General features: G+C 43.0%; 1 protein-coding gene across 4 annotated transcripts in view; it reads left to right on the top strand.

The window, feature by feature from the left end:
• The window catches only part of LRRC7 (leucine rich repeat containing 7), a 113118-nt gene that overhangs the window by 29793 nt on the left and 57497 nt on the right, over positions 1 to 25828 (top strand). For all 4 annotated transcript variants that reach the window (XM_050961001.1, XM_050961003.1, XM_050961002.1 and 1 more), the window contains exons 6-9: positions 2036 to 2135; positions 3003 to 3127; positions 19239 to 19439; positions 25628 to 25739. In XM_050961001.1, coding sequence (XP_050816958.1) covers positions 2036 to 2135; positions 3003 to 3127; positions 19239 to 19439; positions 25628 to 25739 — 538 coding nt within the window. The remainder of the gene's footprint in view (positions 1 to 2035; positions 2136 to 3002; positions 3128 to 19238; positions 19440 to 25627; positions 25740 to 25828) is intronic.

Genomic DNA, 25828 nt, shown 5'->3' with positions numbered 1-25828 from the left:
TTTCTCTAGAATTGTACACTTATTGCAGATAACTGTTGCTTCTTGAATTCAGGTCTGATCAGTATAATTTTGCATGGTCCAAACTTCCTATCACTGTAAACTAATCCATTCTGTTTGTGTGCAAAAGCCACTGAGACCCTGATCCTGCAACTGCCTCTAAAGGTATGTCTACACTGCAGTGTAAGCCCATGCTCGAGCTGGGCTGAAGCCTAACCCTCCTTGTGTCTACACTGCAATTGATCTAACACAGGGCTCAGACCTAGGGTCTTGGGACCCTGCAGGACTGAATGGTCCGAGTTCAAGTTAAGCCAGAACCCAGGGTCTGAGCTCTATTGCTTAATTGCAGAGTAGAGACAGCTCCACTTGACTCAGATTCCAAGAGTCAGCTGGAAGTATCCCACAATTCCACGGGATAACTTCCTTAGTCCTCTCTATCCCAGCAATCTACATTCCATTCTATTGAAAATGGAAGCCACCCCCGCTTTGCCAACAGCAACATCTCAGATCAGCGTTAACCCATTCTCTTTTGATTACCAATCTGCAAGCATACTATCAGAGAGCCTCCTGGGTTTGCAATGGAGAGTGAATCAGTCAAGCCTTTTGCAAAGCAAGTTGCTTCAAACTTTCTGCAACACAAAGGGCAGATAGTAAAATTTTCTCACAGTGCACCTTAGTCCTAAGGCTAGAGCAGTCACATTGAGAGGGAAGGGTTACTAGGGACTCTAGGATGTGGTTACTTCGAGCTGGATCTGTGCACTGTAGTGTGGATGCCAGAGTCCTGGGTTCGAGCATGGGTTAGAAAAGTCTCAATATAGGGTTAAAATACAATGTAAACACTTAAGCCCAGGGTTCCCTAATGTGGATCAGCTGACTCAAGTACCACTAACCCTGGGTTTTCATTGCAGTGCAGATATTCCCTATGTGGGAGGACTCCTGTACCTGTACTGAGTACTGTTGACTTCAGTGAGGTTTAGCACAGACACAGAGGTCTGTTTGTGCTGAGTCAGTTGCAGGATTGGGGGCTAAGATGTTCCTCTTCCAACAAAAATAGAGTGTATATATTGCTGACTCTTGTTTAATAAGTAATAGTTCAGCATCACTGTGCTTGCCATAAGAACAAATTTAATCAAATAAGGAGATTTATTGTTAATACCAAGTAATTTTACTCATTCTTAATGTTATTTTACTTACATAGCTAATTTTCAGAATTTTAAATGACATCTATATATACCTGAATGTAAAAAGCAAGCAAGCAAACAAACTGATGGGAGGAGGGTGGAAAACAATGTGTGGACTTCAGCGCAGTAAACTAGAGCCTTCTTTCTCTTCCCCTTCTTATTCCTACCTGTCAAAAACTGATCAGCAGAATGTGACCTCTTACAAACATAGAAATATCACCCCATAATAATATGAAAAGTTAATGTGGACAATTGAGTGCCTGCTCAAGAGCCCATCTAGCTTGCACACCAACTGAGAGCCTATATTCTTTTAAGGACACATTATTTTCTTCAACTTATTGGACTTTTCTACAAGAGATCATAGATTAATTTGCATTAATTTAATTAAAATGTACCAGTATCAAGAGAATACTCATTGGGCCTTAGAACACAAACTCTAGTCACTTGCACCAGTTTTATACCAGTGTAACTCTACTGCCTTCAATGGAGTTACTCCTGATTTACCCAAGCTTGAATAAGATTAGAATCAGACACTCAGTGCTTAAACTGTTCCCCTTCCCACTCTCCTCTGCTTCTCATTTCACTCAGTCACTACAGTGTGTCAAACTCTGTTTTCCTTACACTGGAAATATTCCTACTGAAGTCAGTAGGAATATAATACATGTAATAAGAGTGAGAGATCGAAGAAAAAAATTCCACATCAGAATAATATGGTTTTTCAGTTAGCAACTGTAAGAACAGTTTCATTTAAACCAAGGACACTGTTCTTACTTTCATTTTATGTTTTCTATTTAGCAGATCATAAAATCTGATTTTCTTGGAATTCTTCTGAACAATCTTTCATTTTTTCTTTATAGTCCAAGGCCCTTATCCCTCTGCAAACTGAGGCTCATCCAGAAACAAAGCAAAGAGTACTGACTAACTACATGTTTCCCCAGCAACCCCGCGGTGATGAAGGTAAAAGACTGTCAGCAATTTATTATAAAGGCAAAAATGTGTTTATAATGCTTATTTAAATCCTGGTGAGAAAATGGGGAGTTTATTTTTAAATATTGAAACCATGGTTCCGTCGATGAGAATGGCTACAGTTGTTTATATAACAGTGTATACAAGGCAGTATATGTTTAGTCATATTGAAAGTGTTCTAAACAGGCTCTTTTTGTATGGTAAATATAAGGTTTCCCAAGTCCTTAATTCTGGATTGAGATTTGTTCTCCCTTTTCTTTTTTTTTCTTTGGGATGCTGGGGGGAGGAGGATCAGAATTATGCCTTCTGACACACTGTATAAATGCCCTGAATTCCCTTCATTAGGGTTGCCTGGGGCCAATGAAAGGCAGAATTTGGTCTGATATTTACATTAGGCAGGAGGATGGCCTGTGCTCTTTCATAGATCTAGCAGCAGGAGGCACTCATCTAGTGAGTTTCCACCACTTTCGCATCCTCCTTATTCTGACCTAAATTACAATAAGATGGGATACATCTTAGTTTTCAGCTACAGTAATCCTGTGACCTCACTAGGAGTCTTGAAATCCCATAATTGACAATATTTAGTTCAAACACAATCAGTTTTTGCACCACCCCTTTCAACTTCAACTTATTACATTAAAAATTATGTAACTTGTTTATAGGTTGTGACAAATTTTTGTCACTTTTCACACCCTTTGGATGATTTATGTGTAAAACTGAAGGGGGTGCAGGCCTCAGCACAACATACGATTTTTGTTGTTTAGAGTATAAACATTTCATTTGTTTTGCTTGGTGCACTAATTACACATTCTGTTACAAAGCAGTTTTACTAAGCTATTACCTGAATTTTAACTGTAGATTTCCAGTCAGACAGCGATAGCTTTAACCCTACTTTATGGGAGGAGCAGCGACAGCAGCGGATGACTGTAGCCTTTGAATTTGAAGAAAAAAAGGAAGAGGAGGAAAATGCAGGAAAAGTTAAGGTAACTAGTTAGCTTTCACTTTTTCTTCCTTTATATATTGTGGACAAAAGATCCAATACACAAATGCCATGTTAACATGTTTTTATCTTTTAAACTTGCAGAGAGTGTTTGAGAGCAAATATAATCATTAATGAAAAATGAGGGGTGTGTTTTCCCTGAAGTATGCACTAATAGTTTCCATTCACGCCCTTGTTAACTGACTATCAGATTTTGAGTTTCTTCTTTGAGTGTTTGCTCATGTCCATTCCATGCTAGTTGTGTGCATGCCATGTGCGCTGTTGCTGGAGACTTTTCCCTTAGTGGCATCCACAGGGTTATCTAGAGTGCCCTCTGGAGTCATGTGACAATGCGCAGATATAAGGGGTACCGCTAGCCGCACACCCCAGTTCCTTCTTACCACTCATGACAGTTACTGGAATGATTCTTTTTGCTGTGGCAAGTTCTCCTACCAGTTGTTCGACTTTCTCAGTTTATTCTTAATTTACTGTAGTTAGTGTATATAGTTCTTTGAGTTAGTATATATAGTTGTGTAAATAGTTGTCCCTGTCATCGAGGGACTTCTCACCCCAGGTGTTGGGCATGCCACAGGCTTCAAGACATGTGCCTCTTTTGACAAGCCAATGCTAGTGAGTGTCGCACACTATAAGTGTCTAAAGTGTCTGGGGGAATCTTACGATAAAAGATAAGTGCCAGATCTGCAGGGACTTCAGACCTCGCGCTAGAAAAGACGGGGACATTCAACTGAAGGCCATTCTCCTGGAGGTGGCCCTCAGACAAGTCTCAGAACCAAGCCATTCCGAATCGGCGCCAAGCACTTTGACATCCATGCAGAGTGCTCCACCGGCACCGTGCTCTTCTTGGCGCTGTTCTCCATCTCTGGTGCTGAGGAAGAAGCATAACAAACACTGAGAGAGGGCGCTTTCTTGTGCAGAAGAGGGATAAGTGGGGAATGGACTAGAGCTCTGAGTCCAGCTTGGGACCTACCGCCAACTACTGGAAGCAGCTGCAGTGCTAGGCTTCCTTCAACACCAGAGGCGTTCCAGGCAGCAAAGGACCTTCTGTCTCTCCTGATTCTGCCAACTCTGCAGGGACCACCGGCAGCCAAGGCAGCCGGGAACAGGGGAGAGCAGGAAGCGCAGAGCTCCTTCCCAGGACCAACCACCTTGGCACCCCATAGGAGAGAGCCTTCCATGATCCTGGCACAATGGTCACTGACCTGCCACTGGTCCCCAGACTTCTGGGACCACCTGGTGACAGAAGCGGATTCTGTTTCACTATGGTCACCACAGGAAGAATCCTCTTCGTAGTCCAAAGGGGAATCCTTTGCCCTACCAAAATCTTTCCACCAGTACCCACCTGACTTTTGGTACTGGTCCCGTGGCTGGCACATGGCCAGCGGGCCAAGGGTCAATGCATTGGCCATATTGAACACCAGGAGTATTCCATGATACTGGCGCCCCCTTCCCACTGCTCACACTCAGTGGCTTCAGAGAGATGCATTACCAGCCCTATGTGCTTGGCACCGGACCCTGATTCCGGAACTAATCTCAATGAATGTAGTGGAGGCAGAGGAGGAGGAGGAAGCTCCCCCTCCAGTACAAGCCTCTTCTTCATCATCCCCAGCTGAGGCAATGGCAGGACCCAGTAACTTACTCCCTTGGGTCAATTTCAGGGCCCACCAAGACCTCCTGAAAAGAGTTACTATGAACCTGGGTCTGGAGATTGAGGACCTTAAGGCGTCAGCACACAGCCTGATCAACATCCTGGTGGCAGCTGCCCCCTCCAAAGTGACTTTGCCTATTAATGAAACAGTGATGGAGCCAGGCAAACCCAGTCTTCTCTGCCCCACAGAGTATGTACCTTTATTCACACTCCCCTGGGGTCCCTCATAGTGTCAGCAGGAAATGAGCAGGACAGACAGGGTTATTTGAGTGCCAGCCCTAAGAGTAAAGATGCCAAAAGACTAGACCTTTTGGAGCAGAAAGTTTATTCAACAGACAGCCTCCAGTTACATATTTCCAAAGAGCAGGCTCTGCTGGGGAGGCATGATTTTAATCTATAGGACTCATTGTCCAAATTTAGGGACTCCATCCTGCAGAAGTCAAGACAGAGTTCATAGCAATCTTGGAGGAGAGCAAGAGTGTGGCCAGGACCTCCCTCCAGGCTGTTCTGGATGCGGCAGACTCAGCTGCCAGGGCTATGGTGTCTGCAATCATCATGAGGCATTGTTCATGGCTCCAGTCCTCCAACCTCCCTCACAAGGTTCAACAGGATCTCCCCTTTGAAGACTCCTCCCTGTTTTTGGAGCAGAGAGGACTCAAAGCTTCACTGCCTCAAGGACTCGAGGGCAGCCCTGCCGACCTTAGGACTTGATACTCCATCAGCATCCCAAAAGCACTTTAAACCTTAGCAACCTTCCAAATTTGTGGCGCCTCCCAGACAGGAGCCTCACAAAAGAAAAGGGAAAGGTTACAAGCATTGCCAACCTCTCTCGTCCACTTCCATCTCCTAGTTGAGCTCTCATAGATATCCTGGTAGGGTCAAGCAGGCCTTTTGAAGGTATGCCCAATGGCATTATACCAGTCGCAGCTCTGGATCCAGCCCCTTTTGTTTTTGTCTTGTCTTGTCACCCTTCAGCCCAGTGTGGTCATATATAACACTGAACTATTGGGTCTTCAGTACAGTAACAGTTGGTTACATCCTCCAGTTTGTGTCCACCCTTCCCTCCCAACCCAGTCTCTCCTCAGGGACTCTTCTCACAAGCAACTCCTTGCCCCAAAGATGCAATCCCTCCTACATGTGGGGGCCATAAAGGAAGGTCCCTGAGACTTGAGAAGGAAGTGGTTTTACTTCCAGTATTTCCTAATACCAAAGGCCAGAGGGGTTTACGGCCCATCGTGGGCCTGCGTCATCTCAGCAGATATCTCCGTTAACTGAGGTTCTGCATGGTCTCCTTGGTCTCCCATCATTTCCTCCCTGGACCCAGGAAACTGGTACGCTACCCTCAACTTAAAGGATGCTTATTTTCACATGTCTATCTTCCATGGCCACAGAAAATTCTCTGGTTTGTAGTGGATCAACACCACTACCAATTCACCAGTCTTCCCTTCAGCCTATCATCAGCCCCATGGGTCTTCACAAAGTGTATGGTGGTAGTAGTAGTAGTATCGGTCTTCCTCAAGCGCCAAGGCGATCAAAGGTTGGTCACAGGCTCAGGTACAGCACAGCATCAGTAGAGTCTGGGCCACATTCCAGGTGTTGGGCCTGCTGATAAATGAGCAAAAGTCAACTCTGGTCCTGGTTCAGAGGATAGAGTTCATCGGGGCAGTGCTTGACTCATTCCAAGTCAGAGCCTTCCTGCTGGTACAATATGCACTTTGGACCCCTCTAGATGTGGCTGGTATCAGTCTACTCCCTAAGCAGGCAGCACTTAGATTCAGTGCTCACAGTCCCGTTTCTGGACCTAACTTCCATGACCTGGTGGAAAGACCAAGCATCAGTAATGAAGAGGGTACCCTTTACTGTCCCTCAACTCTTGGTCACTTTAGTCTCGGACATGTCAGACATAGGGTGTGGAGCCCACCTCTGCAACCTCAGGACCCAGGGCTCTAGTCCCAAGAAGAACTCTCCCTACATATAAATGTCAGGGAACTCAGGATGGTACACTTAGCTTACCAAGTGTTACTTCCCCACATCTCAGACCAAATGGTATAGGTCTTGACAAACAACATCGCATCCATGGTTTACACCAACAGGCAGGGAGTGGCTTGATCTTCAGCTTTGTGCTGTCTTCTGGATGTGGGACTTCTGTGTGAAACATACCATTCACCTTGAGGTGATGTATCTACCAGGAGCCTGAAACATACTGGCAGATCACCTCAACAGAGTCTTTTCCTCTCACCACAAGTGGTCTCTTCACCCGGAGGTCATCAGTGTCATCTTCCAGAGGTGGGGGCCTTCCCGGGTTGACCTCTTCACCACTAAGAAGAGCAGGAAATGCCATTAGTTCTGTTTGCTGCACAGGCACAGCTCAGGCTTCCTCTCCGATGCCTTCTTGTTCAAGTGAGCAGATCATCTGCTGTACACCTTTCCTCCAGTCGCCTTGGTTCACAAGGTGCTCCTAAAAATCAAATTGGGCAAAGTGAGGGTTATCCTGATAGCACTGGTGTGGCCACACCACCATTGGTTTGACATACTTTTGGACCTCTCAGTGGCAGCCCCACTCGCGCTCCCACTCCATCCAGACTTGACTTCAGAAGACCATGACAGGTTGCTTCACCCAAACCTCGCCTCCCTGTTCCTGATGGCATGGATGCTGCGTGGCTGAACTCCAAGGAACTACCCTGCTCAGATCAGGTTTGACAGGTCTTGCTAAGCAATAGAAAGCTTCCACCAGGGCTACCTACTTCGACCAGTGGAAATGTTTCTGAGCTTTTAGCACACAGGATTAGATGCTGTTTTGGAGCACTTAGCCATAGCCCTGAGTAGGTAACTCATGTGGCAGAATCTTCCCCCACTCTCCCACTCCCGCTACACAGTTCCCTTTGCTACCTTACAGCCTTTAGGGATCACATAAAATGTAAATATTAATTAATTTCCTTTATCAAATGATATCTCAAAATACAAACAGCCATGTTGTCCCTGGCCCTAGCCATAAGTATTCAAGGAATGGAGAATGCAAAGAGCATCTTCCTAGTTTGTGCACTCTATATAGAGAGCAGGGACCATTTTCTGGGCCTGAGTATGAGTTTTAAATGAGTCTAACTCCAGCATTGTCATAGGACTCATTTTTTATTTTCATGGGTGTGAGAGCATCATCAGTTCCATCTGTTTTCAGATGTGGACAAAAATGTCTACTTTCAACATAGTGTCAGTGAATTATTACAGACTAAATACTTCACCGTTGTAAGTCTGACCACTACTGTAAGAGACCCAAATTGGAAAATAACATCTGAGATAATGTCTTATGAGTAACAATAAAATCACAGCTTTTTAAATTCTAAAAAATGAAACACAAAAATGTAATAAAATTATAGCTACTATTTGTATTTTACATTTGGAGCTTCAATTTTCTTTAGACTTTTTTTTCTTTTGTTTTATTATGAGTTCTCTTCCACTTGGTTGTGCCCAGATTAAATACACTCTAGTCCACTGTTTATTTGGTGCTAAATAGAAAATAAATTGACTTAAAAAATCATGCACTCATAATTAATAGGTTACACTGAAGTCTTACAGTAGATTGATCACAGTTTTCTGGTTCACTACAAATACAAAATCCAGTGAATAGTGGATTAAAATGCCAGTTTTATCCATTGGTATGTTATCAGTTCAAAAAACCAAAAACTGCACTATTGACCTATACTGATAATTTAGAAATGAACTGGAACAGAATACCATTCTTGTATTAACGTAGTATGACTGCTTCATAATGTGAAGAATTTGTAGTCCTATTAGCTTTGTATAGTAGAATATTACTTCTAATTCTAAAAATACAGTGTGACATAAATACAAATTGGTTATAATTGTTAAAAGAAATACAATAGTGTAGAAAATTGCCAGTAAAATAAGAGTTGCCATTACAATACAAAGGGCCTTCTTTTCCTAAAGAATTTTCAGAACTATTTTTTAACATTTTGTATGATGCAAATAACTATAACATGATTGTACAGAAAATGTTCGCAGCATTATTACTACTGTTACTTGGATGGTGTTCATGCACTTAGTTAAATTAGAACAAAGCATTTGGAAATAGCTACATACTTTTATATATACAAAAACTACTATGTTAATCTTAGGGTACGAGGAATTTTCAAATGTTAATAATAGAGATGATAGCAATCGAAATCTTGACTTGCAGCTCTAAGAGTTGGGGAAATCTAAATTGCATCATATGCTATTTGCTTTCCATAACTGAATACTGGCATTGTCTTTTTCAGGTTATAGCATTCATAGACTCAGAGAAGTTTAGGACTGGAAGGGATCTCAATAGGTCAGTCCAGTCCCCTGTACTTGAGCAAGAATAAGTAATGACTAGACCATTCCTGATAGGTGTTTGTCTAACCTGTTCTTAAAAACCTCCAATGATGGAGATTCCACAAGCTCCCTAGGCAATTTGTTACAGCGCTTAGGTACCCTCACAGTTAAAGATGTTTTCCAAATCTCCAACCTAAATTTCCCTTGCTGCAATTTGAGCCCATTGCTTCTTGTCCTATCCTCAGAGGTTAACTAGAACAATTTGTCACCCAACTCCTTGTAACAACCTTTTATGTACTTGAAAACTATTATCATGTTCCCCCCTCAATTTTCTCTTCTCCAGACTAAACAAACCCATTTTTTTCAATCTTCCCTCCTAGGTCAGGTTTTCTAGACATTTAATTATTTTCATTGCTCTCCTGTTACCCGGGGTTTTCCGAATCCAAAGTTCTTGGTAACTTTACTCTTGGTGAGGCAGTGGCAGGAAATAAATCAGTGGGGACACAGCCGTCTGACTAATAGATGGTTGACACAAGCAGTACAATACAAGAGTGCTCTTACTTAAAACTACACTTTATTTAGTCTTAAGCACTGACACATATCCGCAATAGGTTAGTAAAACACCACAACCCTCAATAATTACCAAAGTCTGGAGCAGTTTTTGAGTGCCATGATTCGTCTGATGGCCAATCTTTCATCTGCTGGTGGGGTCCTAAGATGTGTCCACAAAGTGATCCAACTATCCCAAACTTCTCCAATCTTATTTATTGTGTTAGCATAACAATAAAATGTCAATCAAAAAACTTAAGGAAGCAATTTCAAAAGTTAAACCAGAGGTTTCCTCAGATCACTAATTAGATGGATGTGTTTTTGCAAAGTCTGTATGCTTGAGCATCCTGATAAACACAAGCCAGAGGGCAAATATAGATAAGCTTCCTCTTTTCTAAAAGTACATTCCTCTGCAATTTTAACAGAGATCTTATCAGGAAGGATGCAAGGAAAGGTTCCCTTCTTGTGATCACTCAAATCTACTCGCCTCCTGGCTTAGTTATGCTAAGGCCTACTGACTTGGTTGTTTTTGACAATAAGCATGATAATCAATATTCCAGCTACTGGTAGTGGTCCAAGCAATTTGCTGATCCACCAGGATCTCCCTGTACACTTCTTCTGGACTTTGTCCACATCTTTCCTGAATGTGGCACCCAGAACTGGACACAATACTCTAGTTGAGCACTTATCAGTGCAGAGTAGAGTAGAACAATTGCTTCTCATGTCTTACTTACAACACTCCTGTAGGTACATCCCAGAATGCTGTTTGCTTTTTTTGCAACAATGTTATATTGTTGACTCATATTTAGCTTGTGATCCACTATGACCCCCAGGTCTTTCTGCAGTACTCCTTCCTAAGCAGTCATTTCCTATTTTGTATGTGTGCAATTGATTGCTCTCTCCTAAGAGGAGTACTTGGCATTTGTCCTTATTGAATTTCATCCTATTTACTTCAGACCATTTCTCCAGTTTGTCCAGGTCATTCTGAATTTTAATCCTATCCTCCAAAACACTTGCAACCCCTCTCAGCTTGGTATTATCCGCAAACTTTGTAAGTGTACTCTCTGTTCCTTTGTCTTCATCATTTACGAAGATTTTGAACAGAACTGGATCCAGGACCAATCCTTGTGGGACCCCACTCAAGATGCCCTTCCAGCTTGACTGTGAACCACTGATAACTACTCTCTGGGAATGATTTTTCAACCAGTTATGCACCCACTTACAGTAGCTCAATCTAGGCTATATTTCCCTAGTTTGTTTATGAGAGGTCATACAACATGGTATCAAAAGTCAAGGTATACCACATCTACCACTTCTCCCCACCCCCCTCCCATCCACAAGTCTTGTTACTCTGTCAAAGAAAGCTGTTAGGTTGGTTTGAGATGATTTGTTCTTGACAAATCCATGTTGACTGTTACTTACTATCTTCTAGGTGTCTGAAAATTGATTGCTCTATTATTTGCTCCATTATCTTTCTGGGTACTGAAGTTCAGCTAATTGGTCTGTAATTCCCTGGGTTATCCTTATTCCCCTTTTTATAGATTGGCACTATATTTGCCCTATTTCAATGCTCTGGAATGTCTCCTGTCTTCCATGAATTTTTGAAAATAATTGTTAATGGGTCAGGTATCACCTCAGTCAGCTCCTTGACTTGAAGACATCTAATTTATCTAAGTAATTTTTAACTTGCTCTTTCCCTATTTTAACCTGAGATCCTGCCTCATTTTCACTTGCATTCATTATGTTAGATGTCTGATCGCTACTAACCTTTTTGGTGAGAACTGAAACAAAAAAATCATTTAGTACTATCATTTCCACATGTTCTGTTATTGTCTTTCCCCCCTCATTAAGTAATGGGCCTTGATCTTCCTCTTGCTTCTGATGTATTCATGTATTCATCAGAATGTCATCTTGTTATTTTTTATATCTCTAGCTCATTTCATTTAATCTCATTTTATGCCTTGGCCTTTCTAATTTTGTCCCTATATGCTTGTACTGGCTTTTATTTAATATTCATCCTTCGTAATTTGACCTAGTTTCCACTTTTTGCAGGATTCTTTTTTGAGTTTTAGATCATCAAAGATATCCTGATTAACCCAGGGTGATCTCTTGCCATACTTCCTGTCTTCCCTATGCAGTGGGATAGTTTGCTTCTGTGCCCATAATAATGTCTCTTTGAAAAACTGCCAACTCTCTCAAACTCTTTTTTCCCATAGACTTGCTTCCCATGAGATCTTACCTACCAACTCCCTGATTATGCTAAAGCCTGTCGTCATGAAATCCATTCTTTATTCTGCTTCATTTTCTCTCCTACTATTCATTAGAATCATGAACTCCATCATTTCATGATTACTTTCACCCATGCTGCCTTCCAGTTTCAAATTCTCAATCAGTTCCTCCCTATTTGTCAAATCAAATCAAGAACAACCTCTCCTCCAGTGCTTTCTCCATCTTTTGAAATAAACTGTTTCCAGTGCATTTAAACGTATTTCACCATATCATATTTATACTTATATACATTACAAGCACAGCTTGCATATCTATTTCAGTGCAATATGAATGTGTTTCAATAATGATGTTTCACTTGAATAAACGGCACTTTTTAAAATAAGACATAATGTGCAGGACAAGTATTCTATACTTTGGTTTAAATGATGCTCTTTACTGTGCAGTGCAGAAGAAGCAAGGTTATACTATATTCTTGCTTTTAAATCATGGCCCAGATTTTGTGGTAAATCAAATGCATAATTAGGCCACTGTGACAGACCCAGGCCAGTGGGGTGCAGGAGTCTGGTAGAGGGCAAAATATACTGGTCACTGGGTGAGTAGTTTTCTGTTCCCTGAGTGACCAGAGAAGGGTCTGCACTAGAGTAGTCAGGAACTTGCTAGAACCAATTAAGGCAGACAGGCTGATTAGAACACCTGCAGCCAATCAAGGCAGGCTAATCAGGGCACCTGGGTTTTAAAAGGAGCTCTCTCCAGTCAGATGGGGAGGAGCCAGAGGAGAGGAAGTGCGTGTGAGGAGCTGGGAGCAAGAGACACAAGGAGCTGAGACTGAGAGGTGTGCTGCTGGAGGACTAAGGAGTACAAGCATTATCAGACACCAGGAGGAAGGTCCTGTGGTGAGGATAAAGAAGGTGTTTGGAGGAGACCTTAGGGAAGTAGCCCAGGGAGGTGTAGTTGTCACACAGCTATTACAAGAGGCACTATAGACAGCTGCAAATCCAGAGGGCCCTGGGCTGGAACGCGGAGTAGAGGGCGGACCCGGGTTCCCCCCAAACCTCCCAACTCCTGATCAGACACAGGAGGAGTTGATCCAGACGAGGGGGAGGAGATCACTGAGGTGAGCAAATCTGCCAAAAAGCGCAGGACCCACCAAGATAGAGAAAGAACTTTGTCACAACTGGTGTCAAGAGTGGGATCTTGGTATGCACAGTGCGGCAGAAGAAGGAAGGTGATTAAAAAAAAAAGGTAGAGGGTTTATTTTTTTTCACTACAATGGAAGATTTAGTGCAGGCATTGATACAATTACGGCGGCCCAGCAGGAGGCTACCCGTGTCCAGGAGGCAGTGCGGCTGCAGCAAGAGACTAATCACCTGCTGATGGACCAGGCTTCTCAAGACCAAGCTATGTTGCGAGAACTGGTAAACCAGGTAAAGACGCTTACAGAGCTGAACCACGGCCATGATAGGACGCAGTTCATATGGGCCAGCCGTTGGCTGCAGAAAATGATGCAGGAGGATGATGTAGAGGCATACCTTCTGGCCTTTGAGAGGACAGCCCTACGGGAGGCCTGGCCTCGAGATCAGTGGTCTGGCATCCTTGCCCCATTCCTGTGTGGAGAGGCCGAGAAGGCTTACTATGATCTGCCTGAAGAGGCTGCAGCAGACTACCTCCAGCTGAAAGCAGAGATCCTAGCCTATGATGAGGTTGTTGCACTGGTAGAGAGGCGAAGGACAGCGAGGGAGCTGACCCAACCAGTTAAGGAAGAAGCACCCCAGGTTAAACTAGCAGCACTAAGCCCTGGAGCTCGGGTGACGGTGCCACCAGGGGAGCCCAGGTGGAAAAAGAGAGGGGCTGAAGGCTCACCAGAAGCCACAAAGAGTCAGAGAACTGAGAGAGAAGAGGATCATGAGGTTAGACTGCCCAAACCAAGAGACCAGGGAATGCCTAGTGCTCCATATAGATGTTATGCCTGCGGGGAACGGGGACATATGGCTGCACAATGTCCCAATGCTGAGGAGCTGATGCAGTATAACCTGGGGAACTGGGCAGACCCATGCTCCCTAATCCACCTTGTGGGGGTCTCACTAACCCCACATATGTATACCAGACCAGTAAAGCTAAATGGGGTAGAGACCACAGCACTGGTTGATTCGGGGAGTGCTATCACGCTTGTCTCGGGTGAAGCTTGTGAAGTGTAGTCAGTTGCTGCGGGCTAAGCATACGGGGATAACATGCGTCCATGAGACAGTTGGTTATTACCCCACCATCCCAGTAAAACTCGAAATTCAGGGGAACACTGCTGAGGTAGCAGCAGGTGTAGTCCCTAAACTCCCATACCCAGAGGGAGGGAGGGACTTCCCAGAGTTTGGAAACTTACTCCCAGTAGGAGGATTGGAGGAAAAGGGGAACCCTGAAGTTAGTGAGGTCTCCATAGTAGACTGTCAACCCCCAGTTTTCTCTGAAATATCCCCAGATTTATTTTCCATTCCCAGACATGGTAAAAAGTCAAAAAGGGAAAGGAGGGCCGCTAAGGCCTTGAGAACTCAAATACTGACTCAAAGCCAGAGGGTCGCTCTCGGAGGCAGGCGGACCCGAGCAGCTGAAAAGGAGGCTACCTCGGACAGAGAAGCACCCGAGTCTGACCCCCACTCTAGCGTTTCTGAACCAGTAGAGGCAACAGAGACTGGGCCCCTCGATCTTGGGCAGATTAGTCCCGGAAGAGGAAATTTTGGACGAGACCAGGCCGAAGACCCAAGGTACGACAACATTAGGAAGGAAGTGACTGAAATAGATGGGGTCCCCATGGAAGGGAAAACCCAGGGACCAGGACCCTACTTCATAATGAAGAAGAATCTCTTATACTGGGTTGCACCAGTACAGGGGCAGAAGATACAGCAGATCCTAGTACCTCACAAACACCAGAATGCTGTATTAAGTCTTGCTCATAGTCATCTTTTTGGGGGGCATTTGGGGGTAGAGAAGACCCTGGCACGAGTCCTACGATGGTTCTTCTGGCCCGGAGTACACGAAGAAGTACGGAGGTACTGTGCGTCCTGCCCAGAGTGTCAGCTGCACAGTCCCCACCTGAGGGCACCGTTAGTACCCCTTCCCATCATAGAGGTCCCCTTTGAGCAAATAGCCATGGACCTAGTGGGACCCCTGGAGAGGATGGCGCAGGACCACCAATATATACTTGTTGTTTTGGACTATGCTACTCGCTACCCAGAAGCCGTCCCCCTGTGGAACACAGCCTCTAAAACGATAGCCAAAGAGCTGGTGGGGATCTTTGCCCGAGTGGGGCTACCAAAGGATATATTAAGAGACCAAGGAACCCCATTTATGTCAAAACTAATGAAGGACCTCTGTACGCTGCTCCACATACATACCCTGAGAACTTCAGTCTACCATCCACAGACTGATGGATTGGTAGAAAGGTTTAACCGAACCCTCAAGGCTATGATAAGGAAGGTGGTAAGTCGGGATGGGAAGGATTGGAACACCCTACTACCCTACCTTATGTTCGCTATCTGCGAGGTACCTCAGGCCTCAACTGGGTTTTCCCCCTTCGAGTTATTATACAGGCGTCACCCCCGTGGCATACTAGACATCGCCAAAGAGATCTGGGAAGAGGAACCCAATGAGAGGAGAAATATAATAGAACATGTAATACAGATGCGAGACTGGATAGCCCGTGTCACCCCTATTGTACGGGAACATTTGGAAAAGGCCCAGGAGGCCCAGAGAACCTATTACAATCGCCAGGCAAAAGTCCGACAGTTCCAACCAGGGGATCGGGTGATGGTGTTGGTACCCACAGCAGAAAGCAAGCTTCTGGCCCAATGGCAGGGGCCCTATGAGGTGGTTGAACCCGTGGGAGAAGTAACCTACAAGATGCGGCAGCCAGTACGCTGAAAACAAGAACAGATTTATCACATCAACCTTCTGAAACCCTGGCATGCACAAGAGGCATGCATAAGTGTCCAAAAAGACCTAACCCAGGAAAACAAGCCTTCCAAACAGGTGAGAGTGTCTCCTGATTTCATGCCAGACCAGAAGAATGAGGTGTCTGAGATGATCTTCTGGAACCAAGATGTGTTCTCGACAAAACTGGGTCGAACAACCGAGACGTATCACCACATCGTCACGAAACCTGGGTCCAGAATAACAATGAGGCCCTATCGAGTGCCAGCAGCCAAAAGGGAGGAAATAAAAGCAGAATTAAAAAAAATGCTGGAGTTGAGGATCATTGAAGAATCCCACTGTCAGTGGTCCAGCCCAGTCGAGCTGGTGCCCCAACCTGATGGCACCACAAGGTTTTGCAGCAACTTCCGGTGACTAAATGAAGTATCCCAGTTTGACGTGTACCCCATACCTCGCATAGATGAGCTAGTGGACCATCTGGGTAATGCCCGGTACTTGACTACTCTAGACTTGACAAAGGGGTACTGGCAGATTCCCCTTTCCGAAGACGCAAAGGAAAAGACTGCGTTCTCTACACCAGAGGGTCTTTTTCAATATACTGTCCTCCCTTTTGGACTACATGGGGCCCTAGCTACTTTCCAGCGCCTCATGGATAAGCTATTACGCCTGCATAACAGTTATGCTGCTGCCTACTTGGACGATGTGATCGTTCATACCCCAGACTGAGAAAGTCACCTAGAGAAGGTGGAGGCAGTCCTTGATACCTTCAGGCGAGCTGGCCTTACAGCAAACCCTGCCAAATGCACTGTAGGGTTTACAGAGGCCAAATATCTTGGCTACGTTGTGGGAAAAGGTCTGGTATAACCCCAAGTGAACAAGTTGGAGGCCATCCAAAATTAGCCGCAACCACGTCGCAAGAAACAAGTCCGGGCATTCCTAGGTGTAGTGGGGTATTACTGACAATTTATCTCCCACTTTGCCACAAGGGCAAGCCCCCTGACCGACCTAGTAAAAGCCCGTGGACCTGATCTGGTGAGGTGGTCTACCGCAGCAGAGGAAGCATTCACAGACCTAAGGACTGCCCTCTGCAGTAACCCTGTCCTAATAGCCCCTGATTTCACCAAGGAATTTATCCTGCAGACGGATGCATCGGAAGTAGGGTTGGGGGCCGTTCTATCACAGATGGTCGGGGAGGAGGAACACCCAATTCTCTACCTCAGTAGGAAACTCCTTCCGAGGGAACAAAAATATACAGTGTTGGAGAGGGAGTGCCTTGCTGTAAAATGGGCCATGGAAGCATTGCGCTACTGCTTGCTCGGGCGCAGATTTGTCCTTGTGACCGACCATGCCCCTCTCCAATGGATGCAGCAGAACAAGGAGAAGAACACAAGAGTGACCAGGTGTTTCTTATCCCTCCAACCTTTCCAGTTCCGTGTGCAACACAGAGCAGGGAGCCGTCACAGCAATGCCGATGGCTTGTCACGTGTGCACTGTCTGGCTTCCCAAGCTGCCCAACCCCTTGGTGTTGAGCAGGGGGGAGGGATATGTGACAGACCCAGACCAGTGGGGTGCAGGAGTCTGGTAGAGGGCAAATATACTGGTCACTGGGTGAGTAGTTTTCTGTTCCCTGAGTGACCAGAGAAGGGTCTGCACTAGAGTAGTCAGGAACTTGCCAGAACCAATTAAGGCAGACAGGCTGATTAGAACACCTGCAGCCAATCAAGGCAGGCTAATCAGGGCACCTGGGTTTTAAAAGGAACTCTCTCCAGTCAGATGGGGAGGAGCCAGAGGAGAGGAAGTGCATGTGAGGAGCTGGGAGCAAGAGGCACAAGGAGCTAAGAGTGAGAGGGTGTGCTGCTGGAGGACTAAGGAGTACAAGCATTATCAGACACCAGGAGGAAGGTCCTGTGGTGAGGATAAAGAAGGTGTTTGGAGGAGACCTTAGGGAAGTAGCCCAGGGAGGTGTAACTGTCACAGCTGTTACAAGAGGCACTATAGACAGCTGCAAATCCAGAGGGCCCTGGGCTGGAACGCGGAGTAGAGGGCGGACCCGGGTTCCCCCCAAACCTCCCAACTCCTGATCAGACACAGGAGGAGTTGATCCAGACTGTGGGGATGATCACTGAGGTGAGCAAATCTGCCAATAAGCGCAGGACCCACCAAGGTAGAGGAGGAACTTTGTCACACCACATATAAATATTATTTCTTTCAACTGTAAATCAACCAAAGCTTCACCAAGGTTATATTTTACACATCATTTCCAATTTTTTTCCTGTGGGAGTTCCATATTAACTTGCAATATAGTAATCATACATTTACATTTTGTATTAAAGAGCATATCAAAACATACCATCTTTAATATATACTTTATTATAGTAAAGAACTGAATGTTAGTTCCCATAGCTTTTGGTTTTCAAATCAGTCATGTTTTTTAATTTCTAGGACATGCGTATCAACAGATGTCTGCTGCATTTGGGGACCTCTGATATATTTTCTACTTAGAAAATTTTCTACTGATCAAAAATAAGATTCCATTATGTATATCTTTAAAGACTTAAAGTGACCGTGAGTCACACGCGTAGTACAGGAAATCAACAAGTCTATACAGGACTATCAGGAGTAAGGTACTATTCAGTGTGACTCACTGCTAAGTCAATAAGGATTTATTCTCCTGTTTTTGTTTATGCATAAGAATAGGTCTCATTGACATCAGTGCAAGCTACATGTACATATCAAGAGACGAATAGTTCCACAATGAGTTATATTCTGCTATCAGTTATTCTGATGTAAATCTAAAATAACTCCACTGAATATAGGAAAATTATTCTGGATTTTCACAGATGTCATTAAGAACAGAATGCGATCTGATCTGATAGTGGTCTTGATCTGAGAGTAGAATCTGAACCTCAGTATTCTTATGTGGTAAAAAATTGAACATAAAGGGAAAGATTCTGATCTGTGATTGACATCAGAGGAGTTATACCTTAGATTGACATTAATATACCTGAAATAGATTCCAGCCCACAGACTTTGAAAATGACTCATGATAGATCTGGGTAAAATTTTTTAAACAAAGCTTTGTGAATTAATGTTGAATTTGCTAAATTGTTTCTGCAAAAAAAATGAGTTTAATTTTGACATTTTTAAAATGAATCATTTTCATTTTTTGATTGAAACTGCTGTTTGAATTTTGCTTCAGTTTATTTTTTTTAAAAGGTAAAAATAATGATGTCAGGTGAAACAAAGCACTCAGCCACTGAACTGAAAAATCAGTTTTTCACACAGCTCTGCTCATAATGACAAAATATGTAGCACATTTCTCAAATATTTTAATTCACTGCTTGTATATTATATACTTATTCATAGTACTGTAACCATAGATTTAACTTGAATGTTATTTTTATTTCATATTTCTGCTTTAATTCTTTTTATAAATGTTTAGGTTGAAATAAATCTAAAACGTTATCCAACTCCATACCCAGAAGATTTAAAGAACATGGTAAAATCTGTTCAAAATCTGGTGGGCAAAACAAGCCATGGAGTGAGGCCTGAGAACTCAACGCCAGCTGCCAACAGTGAGCAAATTATGAAAGAAAAGTATGAGCACAAGTGGCCTATGGCAACAAAGGAGATTTCGGTGGAGGTAATATTACAAGATTGTTACTTTCAAGAGCTCAGGGTGGGTTTTAACCTGGCTCCATTACGTGACATTGTTTTTGTCTGATCTTAAAATCATAGGCAATTGTTTCTGGTTTTAACTTTTTTATTAGAATCAGATTAATTTTTCCTAGTTTTTCTCTAAAATTAGTTGAGACTCATTTTCTCAGTTTTCAGTCGTAGTTGATATAAGTAGCTATTCTGCTGTTCATGTGTGTCTGTAGCTCTCCTAAATGTTAATGGCACTGAAATGTACATAGCAGTAGCAGAATAGACCATATAATAATTTACATCTCAGTCGTATCTGAATCAAAAAGACATTTATGAGTATATGTAATGACAAATCTAATGATTTAGGGCAAGATTCTGCCTTTTACTCACGTTGAGTCTGATCCTAAAGTTACTGAAGTCAACAAAAGTCTTTCCATTGACTTCAATGAACTTTGTCATGCTCGTTGAATAGTATTTACTGAAGAAGTCTCATAGATGTCAGTTGGACTACTTATGAAGTAAGGTACTATTCATTGTGAGTAAGTTGCAGAACCTGCTTCTTAAAAAATAAATACTTACCAAGAGAAGGTAAGTCCTTGTATGGTAAAAGGCTGCAATTCTACATGAACATTGTTGGAAGTTATTTCCAAAATTTACTAGCTATATGGAGCCAAATTCAGAGCTCGTGTAAGTAGGGTCAGTTCCTTTGATCTCAGTGGACATTTACTCACTTATACAAAGTCTGAATTTAGCCTCTTTTTAAAACCAGTTAATTACAGTTAAAAACACAAATTACAGCTGTGATGATGCTTGCAGTACTTATTGATCATTTTATAATATACCTGGAGAAATCCATGGAAAGCACCTGACACAGTTTTGGAAACCCCTACAAAACCCAAATTTTAAAAAGAAAATAAATTAGAAAACAAAGTCATTCAATCTTAATTTTTTTCACCTCTTTGTAATTTAACTGTTACAATTGATGCATTATCCTTGAAAGGTACCACCCTGTGGCCAGCAGTTGCTGTGTAATTACATTAATTTGTCTTCATGCGTTGTGCATGTACCACTGCAGATTGGGTTGTTTTCACACATCCAATAGTCCTAGTAATCATTGCTCCACTCATTGTACTACCATGTGTGTTTCACTTACAGTGAGAATATTTCCATTTCTTTTGGGCTTGTTCTTATTAAAGCACACTTTAGTACAATTGGGACTGCTTCCGCAAATATTCATAAAACCTAGGTACTGGTTCAGCTGGGTACTTTGATCAGAGTATTCAAAATCAAATAATTTACTGTTTTCTTTAAAGTCCTTGAATCCAAATGTTGTTTCTTTTAACTCTCTGAAATACATTCTAATCATTTAACTTTCACCAAACATTGTTACAATCCTGTTCCTTCAGTCACGGTATTTGTGCCATTTGTTCTCATCAACTAGATAAATTTGTATTGTATCATCTAGCTTTGAACAGCAAGGACCCTGGAGCCCGGGTGGCACCTGATCCAGGAGCCGGGAGCCCAGGTAGCAGCTGGGCTCCCAGTGGGAAGCAGAGTGCCCAGGTGGCAGCCTGGCAAGGGGCAAGAACCGGAGAGCCTGGGCGGTAGCCTGGTGGGGGCTAGGGAGCTGGGTGGCAGCCTGGCTGGGAGTGGGGGGTCAGCAGGGCTCTCAGCGGGGAGCCAGGAGCCTGGACGGCAGCCCAGCCTGAAGTGGGCATCCTGGATGGCAGCCCAGCGGGGAGCCAGGAGCTGGGGGGACAGCCGGGTTCTAGCTAGAGCTCCCCACTCGCCCCAGGTTGACAGCCTGAGCTGTGAGCCGGGTGCGGGGTTCATAGCAGGAAGCCTAACAGTCTTTCTTTTCAATTTCACGGTTCCCGCTGAGAGCTGTGAAATTGACAAGCATGACCGCCAACAGCCGATGTAAATAACAGTGTCTACATGAACACTGTCAAGTATCAGAGGGGTAGCCGTGTTAGTCTGGATCTGTAAAAGCAGCAAAGAATCCTGTGGCACCTTATAGACTAACAGACGTTTTGGAGCATAAGCTTTTGTGGGTGAATACCCACTTCGTCAGATGCATGTAGTGGAAATTTCCAGGGGCAGGTATATGTATGCAGGCAAACTAGAGATAATGAGGTAGTTCGATCAGGGAGGATGAGGCCCTGTTCTAGCAGTTGAGGTGTGAAAACCAAGGGAGGAGAAACTGGTTTTGTAATTGGCAAGCCATTCACTGTGTTGCCCTAACTACACCGAGCTAATCCCTATGCCTCTTGTGAAAGTGGAATTATTATGTTGATGTAGTAGGGCATCTGCATTGGTGGGAGCAAGGCTGTAGTGTAGACACTGACACAATTAAGTCAATGTAAGGCAGCTTATGTTGACCTAACTCTGTAGTGTAGACCAAGGAATAGAAAATCAAGCATTCCAAAAAAGTCCCCTGTCTGATCAGACAACATTCATAACTTGACTTTGGAAATCCCAAACAAGAAGAAGAAAGAAGAACATACAGAAAGTTCAGAGGTACAAATAGAAACTTAACATGCTCTGTGCTTCAAACATTACAGTATATCACAGCTTGAGAACGCTACACACGTACTTTTTCAAGAAGACGTTGGATGATAAGTTTGTATATTGGAGTGGAAACTGACTGATGCATTGACAAAATGTTATTAAATAATGGCCAACTTTAATTTTTGTGTGTGTTTATTATATTGTATAGGAAATATAGTATATTTTATATAGTGTATTTTTATACAAAATAGTATAAAGGAACTGTAACTGGTGTATCAAAATAATTTGAGGTCTTGAATATATTACAATAAATACGGAGTATGCGTAAGAAACAAATATATATATTTGTTTAGCCAACATTGAGGAACTGACTAAACTAACTGATAAGGAATCTAAGGAATTTTGAGAAGGTATAACTACATGTAAGGCAAAAATGTTAAAATATCACTACAGAAGTATAATAGTACTCTCAAAGGACAATCCTCTCACTTATTTTTGCTTTCACTCATGTTACTAAAAGCAATTAATAAAGTATATATCTTATAAACCTATGAAAATAAGAGCAATAGTAACATAGTTTCCTTTTTAATTAATGAAATTGTGTTTTTGAATATTGCACCTCTTTCCTTTCTTTCATCTTCTCACAAAGTCATTTAACTCGCTATTGATGGAATAACTTTGCCAACGAAGGCTGGGGGGACAGAGTCTCATAGTGCCTCAACCCCCCTCCACCTTCTGTAGCAGAAGTGCACAGCTACAAGTATACCTCCAGCAAGGCTCAAACCACCTCTCTTCCCCCAGCATTCCCTCCATCACTCCTACTTATAAATGCCAATTTTTCCTCCCTCTCCCTTCTAACACCTCTCATTCTCTCCCTCTCTCTCTGCTACCAAGTCTTCTCCACCAAATGTTCATTCTTCTCCATATGACCGATACTATCATCCCCTCTTCCCCCACCCTGTGTCCACCCACCCCAGAATGTCTTTTCTGAATCTATCGTCCCCCTAACTCATCTACCATCCACGTCTCTCACCAAAGCTGTGTTCCACACCAGCCTTCCTGATCCTTGAGGCTGGGTACCCCCCACAAGACAATCCCTCAGAGCCTGTGTTCCATCAGAGTGCCCCTTATGGCTGTGTTCCATCAGCTGCCTTCCCCAAGGTCTCCCCTGAGGCTTGGCTCCCCCCCGTAACTCCTCTAGATAGTGTGTTTTCCACTATCTCCCTTCCCACCTTGTGTCCTTCACAAGGTCTCCATGGGCAGACTTCTCCTCACACCTGAACCATGTCCATGTCATGATGGGAAGGGAAGAGAAGGAGAGATACAGAGAATGATCCCTTTTCATATCTCCATTCCTTTCACTTAACTGCCCTGTTCTGTGATTCCCTAATGTTAATTACCCCTCCATGGTTCAAGCCACTATCTCACTTCCCTTCTTCCTCTTTCTTGGTGTTTTCAGAGCATATCTGATAGCTGGCTAGTACAGAAAATCAGTCAGATTGAAGATGTCAGACAGTGCAGCATTTGGGCTCAGTTGCATATATGGAATCATAAAGCTTCTCAAGGAGGGAAGCAGCAACTGTCTGGTTGAATGTGAAAAACAAAGGGATAAATTGTGCTAAAACGGTTCTGAGTGAAGTGAGAGATCATCAAGCAGTAGCAGCTGCTGGGTGAGTGATAATGAACGAATGGATGAGTCTAGAGCATTTCTGATGGGAGGTTGGGTTGTTGACTTAACAAGACAGTTTTATGGTTGAGCTGTGGACAAAGAATCTGATGCTGGAAATGACAGCTGAAAAAGAGGAGCCACATCCAGCTGGAAACAAATGAGAAGGCCCCCCCAACCATATATTACTTCACTTTTTAAATTAAATGGGTTCAATCTTAGCACAATCTAAGGACTCAATTTGAATTTATTTCAGTACTAGGAAGGCAAAAGGGCAGAGTCTCTAGGAAATCCATTGAGTTAATTCCCCTTACTTTTCCTTATAAGCCTCTAAAATCAAAATGTTGTTGCCCCTTTTGACCTGAGCGGCAAGTCAAAGTTTGGGGTCCCGTTAGTGTACCAGTTGGGAGTAGAAATTGGTGGTAGTCAGATATTTCTTTATGCTGTTTTGTTTATTTACAAATAATGTACGAAGTCGTCTGTCTCTGACTTCAGAAGGAAAGAAGTAGCACGAAACAGCTTCTTTTGCTCATAGCACCAGGAGCATTCTTTCCAGCCTGCACTCCTGACCCAAAAACCTTTCCCCAGGCTTCTTCCAGGGACAGCTATCATACTTTCAATAGCTCCATTCTGTGTGTGCAGGCCCTCTCTCTCATTCCTTCTCAGTTTCTTTGTGTCCTGTCTTCCCATACACACACCTGCTCAAAACAATACTCAGCAAAAGCTCCTGGGTGGGTTCATGCACTCCTTTTGTCTTATGCTTATAGTTATGTTAACTGAAGAGTGAATTCGCACCTATGAACCGCAACCCCATAACAAGGTTTCATCCAACTCATACAATATCAGAAACAACACTTAAAGGAGCACCGTGGATGACTAGAGTGGTGGACTAGGGGACCTGGGTTCTATTCCTGGCTCTGCCATTGATTCACTGTGTGACCTGGGACAAGTCACTTGATCTCTCTGTGCCTCAGTTTCCTTATCTGTGTGTTGGGATGATAGCACCTACCTATGTTGGTAAAATTCTTTGAGATTATGTATGAAAAATAAATATGTAAATGCTCGGTATTATAAAACAAGGGTTTTATAAGTAGATCAAAGATGAGTCAGAATCTTTGGGGTTTTTTCAGACCATTCAAAGTTCTCTCTGCATTTTTAACCCCAAATTTTCTTTACATTATTGTTTAAATTCTGTGAACTTAGTGATTTTTGATTTTCAAAATGTTTTTCAGTTTAATCCTAATATGAATTATTCTATTAAAGAGAGCTGCAAACTATGATTTCTAAAATAATCTTTCAAGTCATAATTAACCAAAAGTGTCAGAACACATATTTCAACCAATCAAAGCACGTTTTGTTTAAAAACAGAAACAAATGACTTACTGGTCTAATTCTTTGCAGCGTGGATTTTAGCAGCACACATCTTGTTTGCTCCTTGCATTATGCAGGAAACCTTTTGAAGTTCAGCCAGATTAGCATTTATTCTCAAAACACAGGGTTGACATTATTATTAGTCTAAATTCATAGAAAATTCTTTTGGAGCCAAGATTGCTTTTTGGTTCAGTGCACATGCAGGGACAGTTGAATTTGTAAAGATCTGTCCCATTGTAATCGGAGCAAATGAATGAGTAATACTTAATTCTTCAATAAGTGAGTAGTTTTTTTCTAAATTTTCATTAATTTCTACTTAAATTTTACATTTTGTAACCTTTACTCCATCAAGAATGTGTGTGGCCTTAACACATCTCATAAGTTCTATCTAGCTCATCTGCGTGTTCAGAATAAACACACTCTCATCATAATATTACTGCTTTGTTAAAATATTTTATGAATAAGTAGAATTGTAGAGTGACAATTTCAGCATGATTAGAATGATACTGTCTGTGCCTGGGTTTATGTAGTTCCATGTTCATGACAAATGCGGCTGTTTCTTCATTGCCTTTTGCAAGTCCACCTTACTATAATTTTATTTTATACTTTGGTATTATTCTCTCTCTCTGTCTCAGGATTCCTTTGGACATCCTGCTAATGACATGAGGATAGCAGAACTTCGCCCTTCAATGGCTGAGGCTCCCTTGTACCAACCCAAACTTGTTCTTCTGGGTAAAGAAAAGAAAGGTACTACAGTATCTTGACTCCCAATAGTGTTCAGTGAAGGCATGTTTAATGCATGCAGCTAGACAGATGAGCTAGGAGTAATACATTGT

This window comes from Gopherus flavomarginatus, chromosome 7, assembly GCF_025201925.1.
Source record: "Gopherus flavomarginatus isolate rGopFla2 chromosome 7, rGopFla2.mat.asm, whole genome shotgun sequence".
In the NCBI taxonomy this organism is placed as follows: Eukaryota; Metazoa; Chordata; order Testudines; family Testudinidae; genus Gopherus; species Gopherus flavomarginatus.
The sequence above is the reverse complement of the archived record's forward strand: the minus strand, read 5'-3'. Positions and strand labels throughout refer to the sequence as shown.